The following is a 22,633-nucleotide window of genomic DNA, read 5'->3' as shown; positions in this document are numbered from 1 at the left end:
GATGCAACAAAAGGGGAATCTCTTTGCTGTGGGGTCTTGTGAGCTATCAAAACAAAGTGGGGCTGCTGGGCTCAGCGCCTGCCTGGCTCTGCCTTGTCTCCTGGCAGCTCTGGCTCTGGCTCTCGGTGTTCGTGCACGTGTGTGTACACACACGCAGGGCCCTGGCTTGCTGATGGTGCCCTGGCCAGCCCGTTGCCACATGTCAGGGGTGAGTGGGGGCCGGAGGGGCCAGCCCATCTCCCTGGGGTTGCTGGTCTGGGCCCAGCTCTTCCTACCACCAAAGGCTCTGCCTCTCAGCCCCAGCCTCGGCCCAGCGCCTGAAGGTCTGTGGTACAGGGGCCTTCGAGTCAGAGTTGTGAACGCTGGCCCTCGAGCGGCCTGCTGACAGCCATCAGGGTGCCAGCCCCACGAGGACAGGGGTTTCTGTCTATTCTCGCTCACCACTGTCTTCCTGCTCCCAGGCCCAGCTGCTGGCACATCACATGTGCACAATGAGTGCTGGATGGACACAAGCCAGACCCTGAGTGCCATGGGAACGCAGAGGAGGCCGGTCCTGCACCAGCCAGTCCAGGTCCCCCGGGCCTGGGGCAGCCCTACTCTGGGGATGAGCCTGGCTGGCTGGTGAGGAACATTTCCCCCAGCTTGGGCCTTGGGCCTGGTGGGCTTGAGGGGCTGGCAGAGGAGGGAGTGGAGGGTGGGCAGGCTGGAGCCCGAAGGGCCACCGCCAGATGGCCTTGGGAGGGAGGAAGCCTCCTGGCCTCAGCAGGAAGTAGGGGTGCGCAAAGTGGGGTAGGAATCCAGGAAGCAGCCCAGTTCCTCCCCTCCCCACCTCATGCGGATTTGATGAGGACTAAAAGTTTCGGGGCCTAAACTTTAGAGGGGGAGGAGTGGAGATTCCCGCTCATGCTGACGTCTGGCATGTTAACTTGTCCAGCATCACACACAGCTGATGCACAGAAAAACAAGTTTCTACAGAAATTCCTCGCAACCTCTCTGGGCTCAGTAACTGTCTTTTTAACCACCTCTCGTCACCCCCCAGTCTGCTGCCAACAACACAAATGAGCTTTTGTCCCTTGAGCCCAGAGGTCCATGTTTCTGCTTCACATTGTCTCAGGGATATAGGATTTCTTGGGCGTTTCTGCATCCCCCAGCCCCCACCTCTAACGAGGATTAGCTCTCTTCGGGAAGTGCATGGGACACTATTTTCTATTGGTGGATTAGCTATGACATTAAGGAATCTTGGCTAATTTACTTTCCTTATGGCTTTATAGCAACTCCTTTTAAATAAATGCAGGCTTTTCCATATTACTGCTTACCCCCAAAGGAGAAGCTATTAAAAGTGGGGCCACTCACCAACATCCATTAAAACCGGATGCTGCGGGGCCCCGTGGGGTGCTACCCACACCAGGAGGAAGACCTGAGCCACAGTCCCCGCCATGCCGACCCTGGCCTGGGTTCAAGCTCATCTCTCTGCCAGCCATGGGCACGCCACCAGGGAAGGCAAGTGTCTGACAGGGACAGGCCCCAAGGTGCAGGATGCCAGTCACTGCTCAGCTGTACTCTGGCTCCAGGGTAAGTCCAAACAGGGCTGACAGCGGGGCATGAACCTTGGCCTTGACCACCTTCAGTATCTCCTTTCTTCAGATGCTCACTTTTTCAGCAATTCATATAAAATAGTTAATTTGCCAGCACTCGATAAAACACAACCATCACAAGTCAGAGACTGCTTGGTAGCTTGTTGGAGGCCCGGAAAAACTCAGTGCAGCCTGGCAAGTCAGACTGTGGCCCCTGTCCAACAGTCCCACCTCAGGGACGAAGGCTCACAGGCTCCCCCTGCCCTGTGGAGTGCCTGCTGAGCCACAGTGGGAGACCCAGCCTCTCATCTTGGCTGGTTTTCTGGAGCTACCACCTAGGCCCAGATCAGAATGGGGGGAACAGAATCGCTCCCCCAAATGCCACGCTCTGCTGAGTTCAAAGCTCCTTTCCGTTTTTTCTCCTCCCACAGAGCCGAGGCTACCGTGGGTACAGTGAGGGTCTGTACCAACAGTCCAGGCCCAGAAAGGGTCCTCTGCAGAGCGGGCGGAGGGAAATGGCAGGCCCGACTGCAGTCTTTCCCGACCCAGCTCTCACGGCGCTTCATGCAGGAGGGCGCCAAGTGGCCATGAGGCAGCTAGGGCTTGGTTAATCTCAGAGCCATGTAGGCCCGTTTGAGGCTGCCTGTCACAACCAGAAGACTCGTAGGCCCCTTCTTGTGGCCTGTGCTTGACCCTTCTTTGGAGGGCCCTTGGGTCCCCAGAGCAGTGAGAGCAAATCGCCTGGGTCCCCTTCCTCCCTCCTCTCAGAATCATCCAGAGTCAGTCTGAATGAGATGTCCCTGCATGGGTCTAGCTCTCCTAGATCTCCCGCTCCAGCTTCTGCTCCCCAGCCCCCAGCTCCAGGCCTGCTCTGGGCCTCACAGGGGAAATCTCATAAGACCGTGAATGTTCCCAGGCCCCAGAGGTAACCGCAGCCATCCCGAGCCCATCTGGTGGGCAGGGGCCTTCCATCTGCAGCTTCTTTGGGGAGGGGGTTCTTTCTGCCACGACCACAGACAGGATAGAGTACGGAGCTGCCATCCAGCCCCTCACGCAATAATAAACACAAGCTCGCCCCGTCTTTGACTGCTGCCTGCACACTGGCCCTGACTTGGTACTCCCCATGCCTCTGCATTTGCAAAGCCAGAGAAGCCTCTGGATGAACTGTCAAAATGAGCAACAGGGCTGGGGAAGGGCCAGGGCCCAGCCCCTCTGCAACTGGCTAGAGTCAGACCCCAAGTGTCTAACAGAGTGTCTTCAGTCCCTTGTCCCCAGGAAGCAGGCTCTTAACAGAGGAAAAACAAGTCTCCAAACCCCAAGTGGTAGGAGGTCCGGCTGTCCTGAAGTCGACTCTGGCTCAAGGGCAGCCCTTAAATATCCAGAAAGAGGAGGCTGGCTAAACCCACTTGGGATTATACATTATACACAGTCAAGGCTAAGTGGCGAGATAGGCTGCTGTGGAGGGAGGGCCCGCTCTTGCGGAAACCAGCCAACAATCACCCCTGCGGTCCTGCCTGGGTGTGCGAGCGCCGTCGGGAGGGCTGCACACACCTCACAAAAGGGGATTACTTGCGGGGGGCAGGGAGGTGCTTTCACTGCACATCATCCCGACAAGTTCCATCTGGGCACACCTGGGAGTACCCGCCCCCAGGGAAAATGGCAGAACGGCTCTAAAGTCTGGAGTCTCTTTCCACAAACAACAGCTGGTCCATCCGGGAAAGAGGCACCCCGAGAGCCCACACTGGGCCTGCCCAGTGGTCCCACCTTCTCTGTGTGGGATGCCTCACCCGAGCAGCCCATCAGATAGGAAACTGCCAGGAACTTGGGGGGCTGGGGCAGGGTGTCTTGAAGCAATGGGTCACTCTATCCAACTCCCCAAAGCAAACAGGCCAAAATCCTTATCCTTGTTGAGTCTGGTCAGCAGCGCTGCAACAACCTGGACCTTTAAACCACAGGGCTGGGTGGCCTGCCCACGGCTGCTTCCCACGGCGCACATGTTCCGGTCCCCGCGCCCATCGGCCCCCAGTGAGTCACAGGAACCTGAATGTGTGACATCACAGCCTTGCTGTGGCCAGCCTCAAGCACAGCTGCCATGAGAAAACACAGTTGGAGCAGGAATTTCATGGCTTGGTATTTTTAAAAAGCAGCAAGACGTGAAATCGGAGTCAAAAATAACTGCTGTGGGCTTCTGAGGCGAAACCACCGGCCGCCTGCCGGGCCCAGGCCCCGCACTGCAGCCTCCCTAGCTCCCGGGTACCGCCCACATTGCCATGCCACGCCCCACGCCCACACCCTCGCCCTCGAGGAAGACCCAGGGCCCCTGCAACTTCCAGACACCACCCAACCTCTGTCACTCAGGAGCTGGTGAAGGAAGTGAAGGGAGCCAAGGTGGGAGGTGAGCTCCCAGGGGACTCTGGCTGTGAAAACAGCCTCTCCCTGCTCACTGGTGACCATCCCAGCACCTGCGAGAGGGACCCTAAATCACTTGGCAGAACCCCCAGAAGAACACCAGGGGAAAGGTCAGGGCCTCTGAATGCCCATCACCAAGCAGGCAGGCCTGGCAGGGGTCCACTGTGGAGCCCCTCCTCTTGGAGTGGCCACAAGGGGAGGGGCCCGGCTAGGGGTGGAGGGGAGGGGCGACTTATGGAAAGAAGGCCCTAAGAGCAGTCCCGGCCCCACCTGAGACGCCGACCTCTGCTGCCCACCCCAGAGGGCAGACAGATGGGCAGGGCCTCAAGTTTCCCCTCAGTGGAGGAGGAAACCATGGCTTTCTCAGGAAGAGGCAAGGCTGTGCCAGAGCATCTGCGGCTTCTAACTCCTGGTCTGAGCTTTGCTCTGACTCCTGCAGGCCTCTGGGATTGAGCCATCTATCTCAGGAAGAGAAGACTGGGGCAGGCCCAGCAGGACAGTGACCAGGGTGGCGGCAGGACAGGTGTGTGTTCTCCCCAGATGGGGAGGGGAGAAGGTGGGGCCCAGGACAGGCTCCCGAGAGGAAGAGGGGGGGCACACACACGGCTCCCAGCACCCATACTTGTGACCTCAGCCCTAGTAGCTTTTGAGAATTCCCATGAGGGGTTTTGAAAACCAAAAAGTCACCCAAAGAAAAACCTAAATCCTATCGTTAGGAAATCTATTTCCCCCACAACCATTACGGTAACTCAATTCAGAGGATGGCTGTCACAAGATATATATATACATCTTTGAAGAGCTTCAATCCTGGCCCCAATGCCTGGGTCTGGGTTCAAGGACCGCATCTAATGGGCCCCACGACCCACCCCTGATTTTCAACAGTCCCCAGGCACCCAGTCCCTCTCGTCACCTCCTGGGCCCTCCTCCTGGGCCTTCCTGGACGTTGAGAAAGACCTCCTCTTTGTCTCCCTCTCATCCTAATGCCTAGTCAGACCACTAGATCTCACTGGCAGCTCAAAAGCATTCATGGGACTCCAGCAGTTACAGACATGCGTGGAATGTCCACTCCTGTGTCACCTGACCACACTGGTGTTTTCCCACACTGACCCTTGGAGAACATCGACCTAGCACACCCAGGTAATCCAGAGCTTCACCATAGTGCTCAGAGGACACGAGCAGGCTTGGCTGTCCCCACTTTACATGCGAGGAAGCTGAGGCTCTGGGGAGCAACATCACCTGCCCAAGGTCACCCAAGTGATGAGCAGTGGAGTTGGCCCTCAATACCAGGAGGGCAAGTACGCCCAGGTTAATGGGCAGTGGCTCACTGGGCTGAGCAGAGCAGCCCTGACACCCAAGGGAGGTACCTCTGTTCCCTACAGCTGATAGGGACGTGTAAGGCCAAACACACCCTGGCTGCTCAGGACACAGGGTCCAGCTGGGATCAGCGTACTGAGGAGCTCAGTGAGGCCCTAAACAGCAACCTCACAGGGGCAGGGGGGGGGGTTTCCCTCACACAAAGAAGGGCCAGGGCAAGGGGGTGTGCTCTCTGGCTGGTGACCTCAGGGGCCGGGCCTGCTGAGCTCTGTGATCACAGAGGGCTGAGCAAGAGCTTCTGGCCTTAACTTTCAGAAAGGTCAAGTTTGGTTTGCAGATAAACTTCTCAATGAAGCCATACCTAACTACACAGTTAGCAAGGGAATGGTTACACAATGGTTAGCAAGGGAAGCTGGGGAAGCTCTGACCTACAGCAGGTCGAGCTCAGGATCACCTGGCATCCTGGAGAAGCCCCAGGCTGAGTGAACCCCAGAGCTGGTCCAGGCACAAGCCGTATCTAGGCACAACACCCTATCTGCACCGGGCATGAGGTGACCTGTGAGCACCAGGCAGGAGGATAACACAGGGCTGCAGAGGAAAGCCCTTGGAAAGTTGCAGGCCTCAGATAAACATCAGGAGGAAAATTATGATGAGGATGTGATCCCCACACTCTGAGGACTTCCCATCTAAAACAACACTGTGGGGAGACCCGACAGCCCGGGGCAGCCCGAAGAGTGAACCTGTCCGGGCATGAGATGCACGAAGGGCTGTGTACCTTGCACTGTGCTCTGGAGGAGCAGAGGTGTCGCGGGAGTACCTTGTACTCCCATCCTATCTCCCTGAATAAATACACTTTTGAAAAACAATGTATGCACTCTACTAAAAAGGTATTCCTAAAAAAATAAAACCACACAACCCCAATTCGGGAGTTAAAGGGCTGGATTCAGATGCCGCACATGTCCCTGGGGCAGTCTGCTTTCCATGGGGGCTAAAGGAAGCGCCTCGCTCCCTCGGGAGCCCAGCGGCATCGCAGGGGCTGACTGCTGTGCTGTCCTGCCCGTTTCCTCACCTGCTTCCTCCCTCCTGCCGCGAACCTGAGCCAGGGCGGCTGCAGAACTCACCTCCTGGGAGAAGGGCCCTGACAGCTCCACCCCCGGCCCAGGTCCCAACCTCTCTGTGTCCCTGTCCCTACTCCATGACAGACCCTCAGCATGGGTCTGGCCCGACTCTGCCCTGCTCAGTGGCCACACCAGGAGCGCAAATGCCTACGCTGCTTCTTCTGTTAGCCCAGGCCAAAGGACTCGTGGCCCTCTCCACCTGGCCCACGGGACTCCCGTCTGGCGCACTCTGCCCAGCTGTCTCCCACGGTCCTGGTTGCCTGCTCCTCCTAGGAGGCCTGGCTCTGACATCAGCAGATTCAGTCCTGGGCCCTCCTAAGGTTGGGATTGGGTCTCGCTCAGGGCCCCACACACAGAAAAGGCTCAGTGAACGTGTGTGCACGGAGGGAACCCTCCACACCTGCTGTGAGGGCGGGGGAATGGCTCTCCTGGGCAGGGAGGCAGGGGGAACCGGGGAGCTGTTTCTGGTGCCGTCGTGAGGATCCCCCTGCACCCATGCCAGCCAGGCCCTGAAGAGTGACAAGGTCAGCAGCAGGAGCAGCACTGAACACGTCAGCAGAACATGGCATTGCTGGGCACCGTTCAAAGAGCTTCACACAGGCTGAAACATCCCATCCGCACAAGAGGCCCGTAAAGTGGACGCAATTATCAGCTCTGTGTCCCGGATCTGGAAACTGAGGCACGAAGAGGTTAAGTGACTTGCCCAAGGTCACTGAGCTAGAAGTGGAAAGCCAGGATTTGCACCCAAACAAGCTCTGAGCCACATTTTCCCCCAGGCCTGCTCAGCCGCCTGACCTCTGGGCCTCTGGTTTGCACAGAGCGGCTATGGATGAGGACTGAGGCCGGGTCCTTAGCCTTCAGACGGGTGCCAAACGGGCCACACACCTTCAGAGAGGGTTCGATCATTGGGCCGCATCCAGCCTGCTGAGTGGGAAGGCAGGCTCTGAGGACAGTGAACCTCCAGAGCGGAGCGCCTTCTGTCACTTGGGACTGGAGGCTCTGTGACTCGCTCAGTAAACATCCTGGCCACTGCCCACTGCAGCCCTGGGCTTCTTCCCTGAAGGATGTTCTTCAGGACGGAGGCCCACAGGACCTAGAAGGCAGTGTCCCTCTCGGAGGCCGCTTAGAAATAGACTTCCTTGTGGGGGAGGGAAGGGGCAGTGATGGGGCGGGACGGAGGAGAACAGCATGATTCAGACAGAGAACTCTGAAGTAGGTGTCAGTGTCGGGGTGGCCACGACACCTCTGCTCCTCCAGAGCACAGGCGCACGCCAGGAGGGTGAGGAGCGCCACTGAGGGGAAAGCATCTGAGGCCAACACCCACAGGCCAAGTAGGCGCAGAGCCCCAGCTGAGCTACCCGCATGGGGAGGACAGCGGTGGTCACCCGGCTCTAGGCCTCAGGGGAGCCTCCAGAGAGGGGGCTGCCCGCAGCCAGGCTGGTCCCAACGGGAGGGGAGGCTTTGGCTGGAGCTAAACACCTCAGCTAGGGCCCCAACTCCAGGAGGGGACGTGGGCCTGGAAAACAACTGGCGACCAAGCCCGAGGTAGTACGCAAATTCGTGCAGACGCCTCCCCACACCATTTTGAAAACAGGTTGCACTCTAAGGTCCCAACTGGGGGCTTCATCTGTGGAACCCAAGTTGCCTCAAAATATGTTGACTCCATCAGGAACACGCCACACTTTGTGGCCTTCAGGAATGCAAAGCGGGCGACTGGTTGATGGGCTTGGCCGCTGGTGGGGGGGCAGTGCTGTCTGGATTTGCAAAGGGGGCTGAGCGGTGTGACCCCGGCCACAGGCCAAGGTTTCACTTATTCCCTGTGATGCCAGTTTCTTACAAAGTTACTACCAGACTCCTGACTGCTAACACATAACAAAAACCTTCCATGTATGCCCTTAACACACAGTGACGGGAAATGTTTCTAGTGTTATACTCCTCTGGATCCAATGAGGCTATTTTTAACTACCTTCTCAGACTTAATTTCCAATTTTATCCTATAAAGTTCTAATTCATTCCACCTCCCCTGAACTCTCACTTGATGAGGCTGTGAAGAACATGAGGCAGGCTTGGCAGTTTCTGACGGCTCTGAGGTGGGAGAAGTTTTCTAGGTCTTTGCTCATCTCCCTCTCTCAGCACACGCCTCCTCCTCCAGGGCTTAGAGGCTCTCGGCAATGTCTGTATGATGTGCGCATAGTCCCACCATCCCCTAGTCACCAATGCCTGACCTTTCCCCTCAAGTGTCCTTCCTTCAGTGGGTCCAGGGTGTGCAGTACCAGCTGGGATGCTGTGACACGCTGTGGACCATGGGACACAAAGTTGAGGAGGTTTTCGCACTTAGCCTCAGATCCAGAGGTAGGGAAGGGACGCCACGTCACTTCAGCTCCATCTCCGTCAGAGACCCAAGGGTCCTCGGCCTCCCTCTTGCATTCCCCCTCTAGCCGTGAGCCAGCACAGACGGGGGGGTCTGCACCCAGAGCCCAGGAGGGAAGGGGCCTGAGGACCTTTAAGTCCTGCCTCGGCCCAGCTGCCACGACCACCTACATGCCCCATGTCAGCTGTGCTGGGCTCTGCTTGTTGCCTGGATGTGCCCATGGCCCCTCCAGACCTGCAGGCAGGCTGTTCCTTCTGCAGGACCGCTCTTCCACCCCAGCAGATTCAGACAGAGAACTCTGAAGTAGGTGTCAGTGTCGGGGTGGCCATTGGGCATGCCCGCAGTGCTGGCTGCCACCTCTCGTCAGGGCGCTTTGCTCTCACTGGAATTGCTGCAATGCAAGTCTGTGTTATGAGCTGCCAGATGCACTTACGCTCCTGGTAGTGATGGGGCCACATTGATCTCCCTGATGAGGGTGGTCAGTGCCACAGCTAACACCTACTGAGCAGCTATCTAGGGCCAGGCACAGGTCAAACACTTCCTGCAGATTCATCTCCTTCAATGCTGACCACAAACATGGCAGGCTCATCACAGATAAACACACCAGGGCTTGGAGAGCCAAAGGGATGTCTCCAAGGTCGCTCAGAGGATAAGAAGCAGTACAAGCTCGAACCCAGAGCCTAGGCTCTCGGATGCCTTGACTCACTGCACACAGTTCCCTGGCACGTCCCTGGAGCGCCCACCCAGCGAAGAGTCAAATGAACGGATAGCGTTTCTTTCAAAGCTCTGTTGTGGCCCAGGCCAGCACTGGGTGGGCACTCCCTGGCAGGATTCAGTGTTGGTGATTTTGGGGTCCAGTGGCTTGGCCAGGGATCAGATGGCTCTGAAAGCCAGGAGCCCAGGGCAGGCACTGCTATTTCATTAATTTGGGCTGGAAAATAGGTACGTTATTATTTTTTAAAAACCCAGCAACCGGAGGTTGTGGTGCTGAGAGCTCGGTGCGGGAACAGGCATCAGGAAGAGCAGGTTGTGGGGGACCCGGGAGGGCCGGGCTCGGGAGCCAGTTGCAGCTCCCAGCCCTGCCGGGAGACGCAGGTACCGCGGGGGAGGGCTGGGGGCGCAGTGCAGGCAGCTGTGTCAATCGTTTCCCCTCCAGGAACTCGCCGGTGTCTAGGGACGGTGGGTTGTTCAGCTGCACTGGGCCTGCTGGGGTCGCCGCCTGGGAGCCAGGAGGCAAGGAGCTCGCGGCTCCAAGCAGGCCTCGACCTGGCCTGGCGCAGTTAATGACAGCAGGAATGGGGAGGCCCAGGGAGCTGGGCACCCGATCCACGGCCACAGCCGTGAGCGATGTCGCCTCGGCTCTTTAATGTGCCGCCCGCATCCCCTCGGTCCTTACCTAGTTCTTTCTCCCTCTGTGCGTCCTGAACCCGTTAAAAGTGACCCCTGAGTATACTGGATGGTATTGAGGAATTATCGTTAACCTTGCTGGGTGTGATGACGGTGATGTGGTTAAGGAGAGAAAAAAAAAAAAAAGACGAAATACTAAAAGTTTTGACAGATTAAAACAAACAAACCAGCACTCGCTGGCCAACTTCAAATGGTCCAAATGCCAGGCCAAGTGCAGACGATGGGGTGAATTCACGTCACGGCCTACCTGGGTGAGGACGTCCAGCTGGCCTACAATGTGCTCCAGCGTGCTGGTCAGTGTCTGGGGAATGCTGACGGGCTCTTGGGGCTGGCTCTGCATCGACTCCTGACTCCTGCCCCTGCCTGGCGGGACAGGGGAATCCACTTCTGGCTAAAGACAATGAAAGGAAAGAGAACCCCTTAGTCTTGAGTCAGTGCTTGAGGAAACACCGAGAGGAAGAGCTCCTTGAAGGATCAAGTGGAAAACCACCAGCAAACTCGAGAAGATGAGTTCCAAATGTTGGTGAGCAATGGCGGTGTGGCGGGACTCCCACATCCGGGCTTGCGCGCTCCCTTCCAACCCCCCTTTCTGAGCAGAGGCCATGAGTGAGGAGTGGAATCAAAGCACCTGGCAGTCCGGGCTGCAGGGGCCTGGGAGGGATGTGCAGTTGGGCTCTTGGAGGCCCTCAGAGAGACCGGGGGCTGCCAGCTCTTCACACGGCATGCCCTCCACTAGGCCTGTCAGAGTGCGGGACCCCTGAAGCCCAGCCTGGCTCTGAAGTCACCCTTCCTCCTGGTTAGCTCAAGGTCAATTCCCCACCCCGGGAATGGGGATGGCCCAGAACCAGCGAGAGGTTCCAACCCTGCCCTGGCCAGATCCCCTGGGAAAACAGATTCTACGTGAACGTCCTGGCCTGATGGCTGGCGGGAGTCAGACTCCACAGGACAGGCGCCCCAGGCTGCTTCAGACAAGACTCCAGGAACATGAGGGACTTGGTATTTCTGCCTAAGATCCTCAGTTCCCAAATGCAGAAGCCATCCTACTCCTCCTCCATCACCACTGAGGGCAAGTGATTTCCTAAGGGGGCTCATTCCAGTCCAATGCGTGTCCCCCAAAAGTCAGGCACTGCTCTGCACACAGACAAAGGCTTCTCCTGACCCCAGAAGCATCGTGCACGTGTTCAGCAGGGCAGAGTGCCGGGAGCCTCCCAAGGACACGGTGGTCAGATGCTCAGGAACCTACAGTTCCTCTGTGGACTCGCCCCCCAGTGGGAATGACACGCTCAGTGAGGCCGACACTCTCGGCCAGCCCCCAAACCCCAGTAACCCATAAATGCAGCCACACTTGGGGCTCAGTGTTTTCAACCACAGCCTCACTGATGGACATTCCAAATGTTACCACATCATTCCCTGGCTTTGCCAGTCATCCAGGGCTCTCTATCGGCACTGGGAGAAAATTCAACCCCCTGGACGGGGCACCCTGCTCCTGCCTGCCTCCTTCCGCAGCTCCGCTCCCACCTCAGTGCTCCCGTGCCCAGCTCCCAGGGCCCCTCATCTACCCTTTCTCCCCCCTGCTCCGAGCATCCTGTCCTCCACTCACCTTGCAACCCCCCATGCCCAATCAGAAGCTCCTCTGTGCTCCGCACCTGGGCCTGCCCCATCCCTGCCCTGTTCCTCCAGCCACTGCGTCTCCAGGGCCAGGACACATGAGTGGGATGAATCAATGCCACACCACCCACAGGGCCTGCCACCTGCCCATGTGCCTGTGTCCCCTATTCCTGTCTTCTGCCTGCACTCATCGCTCCTCTCCCCTCTAAACCCAGGGCATCACTAGGCTCAAAGCTTGTCAACTCCCCATACACCACAGAGCCAGGGTACTCCACCCAGCACTCCTCCACCCCTCAATGCCACAGCCACTGGAGAATACTGGCTATGACTGGGTCTCACCTAGGATGCCTCACACCTGCCACTGGCAGCCGGCTTGCATCTCCTCTGAGTTGGCCCACCTTTTGGATAAATCCAGTGGCCTAGCCCCAGGAAGATGCTCTGCCCTGGACATGTTCACCTGGGCAGGTCTCAGAGTCCTTGAGAAGAATCAGCCCGGAAGAGGATTCCCAACCATCATAGAAGGGCAGTTTAGCACGTGGACCCTACCTGCACATTTTCCTTTATTAGGAAAGTGTTCTAATCTCATAGATAACAAACTCTCAAGTGCATGTCGATTTGAACTTGGAAAAATGCAGGCCCTGGTGGTTAAAGAGAAATTGAATGTGAGACACAAGCCTGAGGAGGATTCTTGAAAGCAGGAGCAGGGCCATGTCCACATGCCCACCGTCGGCCTGTCTGCTTGCGGCACTGTGGCCATTTTGTAAGACCCCGGCCCACCGGGGCTAGGCTCTTCCAGTCCTCCAGGAATCGATACACTTCAGCTCTCAAAGCCCATCCCAAAAGGAAATGTTCCAGAAGCCCTGACTGGCCTTCACCTCACCGCAGCAGCCCCCAGACCCAGGCAGTGCTGTCGGGAGACAAAGCAGAGTGCAGCAGGGAAGAGCAGTGACTCAGACAGGCCATGGTCGATATCTGAGCTCTACCACTGACCAGCTAGGCGGCCCTAGGCAAGAGGTTTCATCCCTCTGGGCCTCCACTTCCTCATCTTCTATAAAATGGGGGTGATGACTGGGCCTGCCCTTCCAAGGGCTGGGCTGTGAGAGGCACTTATCTGCAAATCACCCACAGGCCTCTCTTGAGAAGCCAGTGCCTACTGCTTCCAAAGGACCCCCTTCCAGACGTGCACGCTCTTCCTCTGGACACTGAGTCCCCCTGGCTCCCTCAGGAAAGGGCACCAGAGGGAGGGTGGGAACCTGGCAGCCGTCTGTCCTGACAGCCAGACGGGCGCTGCCTGCTGCCTGGGAAGGAGGGGATGGAAATTCGGAGTGTTTCTGCAGAGCGGCCCAGAAATGGACAGTGCCGAGTCGAGTCTCTGGAAGCAGGGGTGGGGGGGTGAGCGCCGCTGATTTTACCAACAGGAACCCTCCTTCTGAGCCCAAGCCCAGCCAGCTGCAAGAGTACTGAGGACCGCAGCCACAAGCCCAAGCCAGGGAGGTGGCCTCTGGAAGAGAGGGCTGCAGGAACCTGAGGCTCAGACAGCAAGTGACTGTCAGAAGGTACCCAGCCTCCAGCCTTGCTCACAAGTCCAGGGTTCTGCCTGCCCTGGGCTATTCCTCCAGCCACAGCATTCGCTCCTGCTCTTACCTTCACCAGGACACAGCCCTTCTCTGCAACCTTGTCCGCTCTTACCAGAAGACATTACAGCACTTGACACACCGCACGTAAAGATGGCTATCGCTGTGATTTACTTGCCACCCATGTGTCAGCATTTTATACGTCACTTCATTTACTCCCTACAATGACCCCTCACAGCAGGCATTACTAACCTTAATTTTCAGATGGGGAAGCAGGCTCAGGGAGGTTAAATCACTTGGTCTAATACAAGAAATGATGGCTGGGATCTGAACCCAAAGTACAGGCATTTCCTGACAGAAAGCAGCCTCTGACAGGTGACATGGCCTGCGGATTTGCTTCCACACCCCCAGCTCCTCTCTTCCATCCTTGTGGAGGCTCCTGGCTCCTGGCTCTAACACTTTTTGTGTCATTCCCCCACCCCACCTGCCCTGGAATGCCTGCCTGGCACAGAGCTGAACACAGAGCAGGCCCTCCACACACACTTGATGCCTCAAAGAGCCAAGCCCATCATGGTGACACTCCTGTGAAATGACACCTCCCCAAGGCAAGGGGCCAGCAGTCCTGCCCCGCACACCATCACAGGCACTCACCTGCACTCCAGCACTCTGCAGATGTGGCATTTCCCCGAGAGCTCAGCAGATAAGCGATAAAGCAAGAGATAAGAAGATGATGGGCAAGAGCAGGAAGAGACGCACTGCGAGGGCTGTGACGGGATAACAGGAGCAGTGTTTAAGGGGAGAAATCCTATCAGTGCTTTGTCTGTTCCACATCCAAGAGTACTAGGGGCCCTGCCTGGTGGTCCTCGTTAGTTCTCTCACAAGTAAGATTACAACATTAACCCAAACACACATACCTAGAAAGTCACACCAAGTGGACAACTTTCACTTGTACCAAATATAAACATCTTAACATCAAAAGAAAAAAAAATGATCAAACTCAGAATAGATGAATCTATTTAACTTCGTGGCAATCTCATTTGGGGTCTGTAGGTGTCCCCACCCTGGTGTGGGATCCCGGGCTCTCACAGTAGTTTAATCTACTTGCCTCAGTTTCTGTTGCTGCCAGCCTGTCATACGCCACCATGAGCTCAGCACTGCGCACAGTAGGAATTGCGTAAATATCTGTGCTTGCTTTCAGCCACTCACACACATGGGTAACCAACCCATACATTTTCATTAAAAAACAAAACAGCAGGACTTCCCTGGTGGCGCAGTGGTTAAGAATCCGCCTGCCAATGCAGGGGACACGGGTTCAAGCCCTGGTCTGGGAAGATCCCACATGCCACGGGGCAACTAAGCCCGCGAGCCACAACTACTGAAGCCCGCGTGCCACAACTACTGAAGCCCACACGCCTAGAGCCCGTGCTCTGCAACAAGAGAAGCCACCGCGATGTGAAGCCCACACACTGCAACGAAGAGTAGCCCCTGCTAGCTGCAACTAGAGAAAGCCCGTGTGCAGCAACAAAGACCCAATGCAGCAATAATAAAATATAAAATGAATAAATAAATCTTTCTAAAAAATTAAAAAAACAACAACAAAAAAAACAAAAGAGCAGAGCTTGCAGGTCTTCCTTGTGACAAGAAATCAATCCATCTGGGATAACTTCTTGACTGGTCTCTGGATTGCCTATGGTCTCACCTTTTCATCATCAAGATGTAGGTGTGGATAAGAAGCTTCTGCCTAAGGTAGAGAAAGTTGGGGGAAGTATTAATCCTATCCTAACAAGAAAAAGAGCAACAATCTAAAGGGATCTTAACTTTTCTTAAATCAGAGAGCTGAGATCACAGAGCCTGAAATCTAAGGAAAGGCAGACTCTTCCAAGGAAAACAGAAAGTGAGCATCGGCTCACCTCTGGCAAAGCCTGGGAAGAAGGGACACTGACCGCCACATACGTGGGTGAGAAGAACTGAGTTATGCATGTTAACAAGTTGCAGAGGCTGAGAGTGGCCAGGGTGAGAATGAAGAACGCCTGGGAGCCACAGATACAAGGGGAGTTTGTACCTGCTCACAGGGTCTTCTCCACAGACCTCCGCTGGGCATTCATGAGAAAGACCGGGTGGGGGAAGAAAAACATCCTTGAGGGTGCAGGCCTGGAGGAGGGGAGTAGACACAGAAAAGGCACGAAGCCCTGCCAAGACCCTTCTTGCCTACAGAACAAAATCCTTAAGCTACTGGGGGAAGAGCAAAAAGAGATGAAAGCCCCTCTTCCCTTGTGGGAGAGGCAGGAAACCATCCTGAGTGGAGATCATCGAGGTATTCAAAGGCTGAGGGAGGGGCAGGACTACTGAGAATGACCTACTTCTTTTTTTTTTTTTTTTAACATCTTTATTGGAGTATAATTGCTTTACAATGGTATGTTAGTTTCTGCTTCATAACAAAGTGAATCAGTTATATATATACATATGTTCCCATATCTCTTCCCTCTTGCGTCTCCCTCCCTCCCACCCTCCCTATCCCAACCCTCCAGGCGGTCACAAAGCACCGAGCTGATCTCCCTGTGCTATGCAGCTGCTTCCCACTAGTTACCTACCTTACGTTTGGTAGTGTATATATGTCCATACCACTCTCTCACTTTGTCACAACTTATCCCGCTCCCCATATCCTCAAGTCCATTCTCTAGTAGTTCTGTGTCTTTATTCCTGTCTTACCCCTAGGTTCTTCATGACATTTTTTCCCCTTAAATTCCATATATATGTGTTAGCATATGGCATTTGTCTTTCTCTTTCTGACTTACTTCACTCTGTATGACAGACTCTAGGTCTATCCACCTCATTACAAATAGCTCAATTTTGTTTCTTTTTATGGCTGAGTAATATTCCATTATATATATGTGCCACATCTTCTTTAGCCATTCATCCGATGATGGACACTTAGGTTGTTTCCATCTCCGGGCTATTGTAAATAGAGCTGCAAAGAACATTTTGGTACATGACTCTTTTTGAATTATGGTTTTCTCAGGGTATATGCCCAGTAGTGGGATTGCTGGGTCATATGGTAGTTCTATTTGTAGTTTTTTAAGGAACCTCCATACTGTTCTCCATAGTGGCTGTACCAATTCACATTCCCACCAGCAGTGCAAGAGGGTTCCCTTTTCTCCACACCCTCTGCAGCATTTATTGCGTGTAGGTTTTTTGATGATGGCCATTCTGACTGGTGTGAGGTGATACCTCATTGTAGTTTTGATTTGCATTTCTCTAATGATTAATGATGCTGAGCATTCTTTCATGTGTTTGTTGGCAGTCTGTATATCTCCTTTGGAGAAATGTCTATTTAGGTCTTCTGCCCATTTTTGGATTGGGTTGTTTGTTTTTTTGTTATTGAGCTGCATGAGCTGCTTATAAATTTTGGAGATTAATCCTTTGTCAGTTGCTTCCTTTGCAAATATTTTCTCCCATTCTGAGGGTTGTCTTTTCGTCTTGTTTATGGTTTCCTTTGCTGTGCAAAAGCTTTGAAGTTTCATTAGGTCCCATTTGTTTGTTTTTATTTTTATTTCCATTTCTCTAGGAAGTGGGTCAAAAAGGATCTTGCTGTGATTTATGTCATAGAGTGTTCTGCCTATGTTTTCCTCTAAGAGTTTGATAGTTTCCGGCCTTACATTTAGGTATTTAATCCATTTTGAGCTTATTTTTGTGTATGGTGTTAGAGAGTGATCTAATCTCACACTTTTACATGTACCTGTTCAGTTTTCCCAGCACCACTTATTGAAGAGGCTGTCCTTTCTCCACTGTACATTCCTGCCTCCTTTATCAAAGACAAGGTAACCATATGTGCATGGGTTTATCTCTGGGCTTTCTATCCTGTTCCATTGATCTATCTTTCTGTTTTTGTGCCAGTACCTTACTGTCTTGATTACTGTAGCTTTGTACTATAGTCTGAAGTCAGGGAGCCTGATTCCTCCAGCTCTGTTTTTCGTTCTCAAGATTGCTTTGGCTATTCGGAGTCTTTTGTGTTTCCATACAAATTGTGAAATTTTTTGTTCTAGTTCTGTGAAAAATGCCAGTGGTAGTTTGATAGGGATTGCATTGAATCTGTAGATTGCTTTGGGTAGTAGAGTCATTTTCACAATGTTGATTCTTCCAATCCAAGAACATGGTATATCTCTCCATCTATTTGTATCATCTTTAATTTTTTTCATCAGTGTCTTATAATTTTCTGCATACAGGTCTTTTGTCTCCTTAGGTAGGTTTATTCCTAGATATTTTATTCTTTTTGTTGCAATGGTAAATGGGAGTGTTTTCTTGATTTCACTTTCAGATTTTTCATCATTAGTGTATAGGAATGCGAGAGATTTCTGTGCATTAATTTTATATCCTGCTACTTTACCAAATTCATTGATTAGCTCTAGTAGTTTTCTGGTAGCATCTTTAGGATTCTCTATGTATAGTATCATGTCATCTGCAAACAGTGACAGCTTTACTTCTTCTTTTCCAATTTGGATTCCTTTTATTTCCTTTTCTTCTCTGATTGCTGTGGCTAAAACTTCCAAAATTATGTTGAATAAGAGTGGTGAGAGTGGGCAACCTTGTCTTCTTCCTGATCTTAGTGGAAATGCTTTCAGTTTTTCACTATTGAGGACGATGTTGGCTGTGGGTTTGTCATATATGGCCTTTATTATGTTGAGGAAAGTTCCCTCTATGCCTACTTTCTGGAGGGTTTTTATCATAAATGGGTGTTGAATTTTGTCAAAAGCTTTCTCTGCATCTATTGAGATGATCATATGGTTTTTCTCCTTCAATTTGTTAATATGGTGTATCACGCTGATTGATTTGCGTATATTGAAGAATCCTTGCATTCCTGGAATAAACCCCACTTGATCCTGGTGCATGATCCTTTTAATGTGCTGTTGGATTCTGTTTGCTAGTATTTTGTTGAGGATTTTTGCATCTATGTTCATCAGTGATATTGGCCTGTAGTTTTCTTTCTTTGTTACATCCTTGTCTGGTTTTGGTATCAAGGTGATGGTGGCCTCGTAGAATGAGTTTGGGAGAGGTCCTCCCTCTGCTATATTTTGGAAGAGTTTGAGAAGGACAGGTGTTAGCTCTTCTCTAAATGTTTGATAGAATTCGCCTGTGAAGCCATCTGGTCCTGGGCTTTTGTTTGTTGGACGATTTTTAATCACAGTTTCAATTTCAGTGCTTGTGATTGGTCTGTTCATATTTTCTATTTCTTCCTGATTCAGTCTTGGCAGGTTGTGCATTTCTAAGAATTTGTCCATTTCTTCTAGGTTGTCCATTTTATTGGCATAGAGTTGCTTGTAGTAATCTCTCATGATCTTTTGTATTTCTGCAGTGTCAGTTGTTACTTCTCCTTTTGCATTTCGAATTCTATTGATTTGAGTCTTCTCATTTTTTCTTGATGAGTCTGGCTAATGGTTTATCAATTTTGTTTATCTTCTCAAAGAACCAGCTTTTAGTTTTATTGATATTTACTATCATTTCCTTCATTTCTTTTTTATTTATTTCTGATCTGATTTTTATGATTTCTTTCCTTCTGCTAACTTTGGGGTTTTTTTGTTCTTCTTTCTCTAATTGCTTTAGGTGCAAGGTTAGGTTGTTTATTCGAGATGTTTCCTGTTTCTTAAGGTAGGATTATATTGCTATAAGCTCCCCTCTTAGAACTGCTTTTGCTGCATCCCATGGGTTTTGGGTCGTCATGTCTCCATCTGTCATTTGTTTCTAGGTGAGAATGCCCTACTTCTGAGACCCAGGGACACAGGGCCTAAGACTGAAACTGGCCCAGGACAGCAGAGAATTCCTCCAACAAAGCTAGCAAGCACCAGGTAACAAGCAACGGCAGTCTACTGCTGGGGGAGGGACAAGACCATGGACACAGACATTCTCTGAGGGGCAGGACCCCAGGGTAGGCTGAAAGCTGGGGGTGGAGCAGGAACACTGAGAAAAATCCTCCAACACCCAGACCTCACCCTAAGTACAAGGTATCAACTCCTGATAAGACTGACTATTTACCCCAGTCTCTGCTATTCTGAACATGATGTCTGGCATTCAATAAAAACTTATGAGACACTCAAAAAGGCAAGGAAAAAAAACCCCCACTGTCAAGAGACAAAGCAATCAGCAGAATTAGATTCAGATGACCTAGATGTGGGCACTATCAGATGGAGAAAAAATAATTATGATTAATATGTTAAAGATTTTACTGGAAAATGTGGACAACATGCATGAACAGCTGGAGAATTTCAGCAGAGAGGTAGAAATTATAAGAAAGAGTCAGTGGAAATGCTAGAAATAAGAAACCCAATACCAGATATGAAGAATGACTTTGTTGGGCTACTACTGGGTTGGCCAAAATGTTCGTTTGGGAAGAGGTTTTGGAAAAACCTGAACGATCTTCTTGGCCAGTCCAAGAGTAGGCTCAGCTCAACTGAGGAAAAGAAACCAATGACCTTGAAGACAGACCAATTCCTTAAACTGAAACATAATAGGGGAAAAACAAAACAGAACAGACTACCTGTAAACTGTGGGACAATATCAAATTATCTAATACATGTGTGACTGAAATCCCAGAAGGAGAAGAAAGAGAAAAGAGACATTTCTTATAGTACAACTTTACTGGTAATGAATTCTCTCAGCTTTGGTTTGTCTGGAAACAAAAAAGGGGGGGGGGTCTTTATCTCTCCATTTTTAAAAGATTTTTTTTCTGCATATAGAATTCTGGGTTGACAGTTTTTTCTTTGGATACTTTAAAAATGTTACTTCCATGTCTTCCAGCCTGTGCAGTTTTATGAGAATAGTTCTGTAATTCTTACCTTTGATCCTCTGTATATAATGTCTCCTTTCTTTATCTACCTTTAAGAATTTCTCTTAATCTTTGGTTTCAGAAGCTTGAATATAATTTGTGTAGGGTTCTGTTTTGTTTTTGTTCTTCAGCCTGCTTGTCATTTCTCTGAGCTTCTTGGATCTGTGGTTTGATGCCTTTCATCATTTTCCAAAAATTTTTGGCCATTATCTTTTCAATAGCACCAAAAAACATGAAATGTGTTATCAGTTTCCTATGGCTGTTCTAAAAAAAAACTGTCACATTTGGTGGCTTAAAATAACAGAAATTTATTCTCTCAGAGTTCTGGAGGCTGAAAGTCTGAAATTAAGATATCAAAAGGGCCTCACTCCCTCTGGAGGCACTAAGAATTCCTTTCTTGCCTCTTCCAGCTTCTGGTGGCTCCAGAATTCCTTGGCTTATGGCTGCGTAACTCCACCCTCTGCTTCCATCTTCACATGGCCTTCTCTTCCCAGTGTGTCTCTTATAAGGACGCCTATCACTGGATTTAGGGCCAACCTAATAGTACAAGATGATCTAATCTCAAGATCCTTAACTTAAGCACATCGGCAAAGACGCTTTCACCAAGTAAGGTCACATTCACAGGTTCTGGGGGTTAGGATGTAGACATATTTCTTGGCAGGGGCGACACTATTCAACCCACTACAAAATGCTTAGATATAAATCAAACAACATATGTACAAAATCCGTATGCTGTAAACTAAAATACGCTGATGAGAAAAGACTAATATCAATGAAGAGATACACCATGCTCATGTACTGAAGGCTCAAAGTTGTTAAGATGCCAGTTCTCCCCAAAATCATCTATAGCAATCAAAAAGCTTATTCCAAAATTTATATGGAAAGGCAAAGGAACTAGAAAAGCCAAAACATTTTTGAAAAAAAGAACAAAACTAGAGGACTCACATTACCTGATTTTATGACTTAGTCTAAAGCTAAAGCAATCAAGACAGTGTGGCATTGGTGAAAGGACAGACACATAGATCAGTGAACAAATAGAGTCCAGAAATATACACACAGGTATATGGCCAATTAATTTTTTTAAATGGTACACCACTTACCAGAGAGAAAATAACATAGTATTTTCAACAATTGCTGGAAAAGTTGGAATCCTTATGCGAAAAAATGAGTTTCAGTACATGTCTCATACTGTATACAAAAAGTAACTCAAAAATGATTCCTAGACCTAAATGTAAAACCTAAAACTATAATACTGGTATGAATTTTTCTTCTAAAACATAGGAGAACATCTTTGTGACCTTGGGATAGGTAGATTTCTTAGATATGACAGCCAAAGTATGATCCGTAAAAGAAAAAGCCAATACAATGAACTTCATCAAACTTCAAAACTTCTGCTCTTTGAAAGACACTGTTAAGAAAATGAAAACACAAACCACAGACTGGGAGAAAATATTTGCAAGTCACATATCTGGTAAAGAACTTGTATCCAGAACACCTAAGAACTTTCATAATTCAATAAGACAACTAATTTAAAGAACAGGCAAAAGATTTGAAGACACTTCACCAAAGAACATATAAAGATGACAAACAAACGTAAAAAAATGTTCTACATCCTCAGTCATCAGGAAAATGCAAGTTAAAATCACCACGAGATATCACTTATACACCTATTACAATGCTTTAGAGTTAAAAAGACTGACCATCCCAAGTGCTGGGGAGGAGGTGGAGAAACTTGAACTCTCATACACTGCTGGTGAGAATGCAAGATGGAACAACCACTTTGGAAGACAGTTTGACAGTAACATAAAAGGTTAAGCACATACCCATTACACGTCTCAGCCATTCCACTCCTATTTACCCAAAAAGAATGGAAGCATATGTCCATAGAAAGATATGTATGTAAAAGTTAACAGCAGCTTTATTTGTAAGAGCCCCAAAATTGAAAATAACCCAAGTGTTCACAGACAAACAAATTGTATATCCATTTGATGGAGTAGTACTCAGCAATAAAAAGAAACGAACTATTGATAAATGTAACAACATGGGTGAATCTCAAAATAATTAAGCTGAAAGAAACCAGACTGAAAAGAACATATAACTATACGATTTCAATTATATCAAACTCTGAAAAATGCAGAAAAAAGACTCGTAGTTGCCTGGAGCTGGAGGTGGAGGGACTGGATTGACTACAAAGAAGCACAAGGAAATTTGGAGGGACGATGGAAATATTCTATAACATGATCATGGTGGTGATTACACGATTGTCAAAACTTTTTAAAATGGTGAATGTTACTATTTGTGTACTAATAAATCTGACTTAAAAAAGAAAAAGATGCAGTTACAACCAAAATGCCCCTAGGATTTTGACACTGGCCCAACAGGCCCATCACATGACACTGCACTTGACACTACCCATCATTGCCACTCTGCACTCAAGGTGA

General features: G+C 50.7%; 1 protein-coding gene across 2 annotated transcripts in view; it reads right to left on the bottom strand.

Moving 5' to 3' along the window:
- The window catches only part of POC1A (POC1 centriolar protein A), a 75,965-nt gene that overhangs the window by 10,174 nt on the left and 43,158 nt on the right, over nt 1–22,633 (bottom strand). Inside the window, exon 10 of one of the 2 annotated variants that reach the window (XM_065884870.1) lies at nt 10,441–10,584. The exons of the other annotated variant lie outside the window; for it this stretch is intronic. Coding sequence (XP_065740942.1) covers nt 10,441–10,584 — 144 coding nt within the window. The remainder of the gene's footprint in view (nt 1–10,440; nt 10,585–22,633) is intronic. 2 annotated transcript variants of the gene reach the window in all.

The sequence above is a fragment of the Phocoena phocoena genome, chromosome 10 (genome assembly GCF_963924675.1).
Source record: "Phocoena phocoena chromosome 10, mPhoPho1.1, whole genome shotgun sequence".
In the NCBI taxonomy this organism is placed as follows: domain Eukaryota; kingdom Metazoa; phylum Chordata; class Mammalia; order Artiodactyla; family Phocoenidae; genus Phocoena; species Phocoena phocoena.
Note: the sequence above shows the minus strand (reverse complement) of the source record. Positions and strands in the feature narration are given on the sequence as shown.